Raw genomic sequence first — 628 nt, 5'->3', positions numbered from 1 at the left:
AAACTTTACCCAAAATGTTATGGAAATGATAAATCAAATTAAATCATATGTATTTATCTCTTGGATTTCAGGCATATCTCAGTCCTCTTGATATTAATAGATTCTTTGATTATTCTTTCTGAATGCCTGGTTGTTTGTTTTGATATTTTTTTAAGTGTGCTTGGTACCTTATTTTACGTAAATAAATTACCAGATATTTACCAAGAAATGACATGGTTAAATGGAAATGACACAGTTCTAAATGACACAGTTCTTTCTTTTGGATACATTCAATCAACTTTTTGCACTTAGTCTGAGACCATTTCAGTAATGGAATTTCTGAGGATTACAGTATTATCAGATAGATATTTGTCTTTCTACCTTTCTCAGGTACTGTTTCATCAATGATGAAAACAACTTGCCCTCAATTGAAACAAACCCTGTATCACTCCTGGTCCGCTGCTGCAGACCTATACACAACAAACACCAGGCATGGCTGGAGAAACCGATCAGTCCTCTTGATCATCTGTCTCACCTTCAGTCTCGTCCTGAGCTCATCCTCCTCCTCTACCTGCTCTATGTCCTGCAGTACGGCCTGATGGTGGCTGCTGGATAGCAGGCTCCTTTTGGGTGGTAGTGGGGGCCTCTC

The 628-nt window shown here is 38.7% G+C and overlaps 1 protein-coding gene across 1 annotated transcript in view; it reads left to right on the top strand.

Moving 5' to 3' along the window:
• The first annotated feature begins 373 nt into the window (after positions 1 to 373).
• Positions 374 to 628, top strand: part of LOC111964949 (dendritic cell-specific transmembrane protein) — a 7,561-nt gene continuing 7,306 nt past the window's right edge. Inside the window, 3 exon segments of the mRNA XM_023988841.2 lie at positions 374 to 534; positions 537 to 590; positions 593 to 622. Coding sequence (XP_023844609.2) covers positions 384 to 534; positions 537 to 590; positions 593 to 622 — 235 coding nt within the window. The 5' untranslated portion in view covers positions 374 to 383.

This window comes from Salvelinus sp. IW2-2015, linkage group LG6.1 (assembly GCF_002910315.2).
Source record: "Salvelinus sp. IW2-2015 linkage group LG6.1, ASM291031v2, whole genome shotgun sequence".
In the NCBI taxonomy this organism is placed as follows: domain Eukaryota; kingdom Metazoa; phylum Chordata; class Actinopteri; order Salmoniformes; family Salmonidae; genus Salvelinus; species Salvelinus sp. IW2-2015.
Note: the sequence above shows the minus strand (reverse complement) of the source record. Positions and strands in the feature narration are given on the sequence as shown.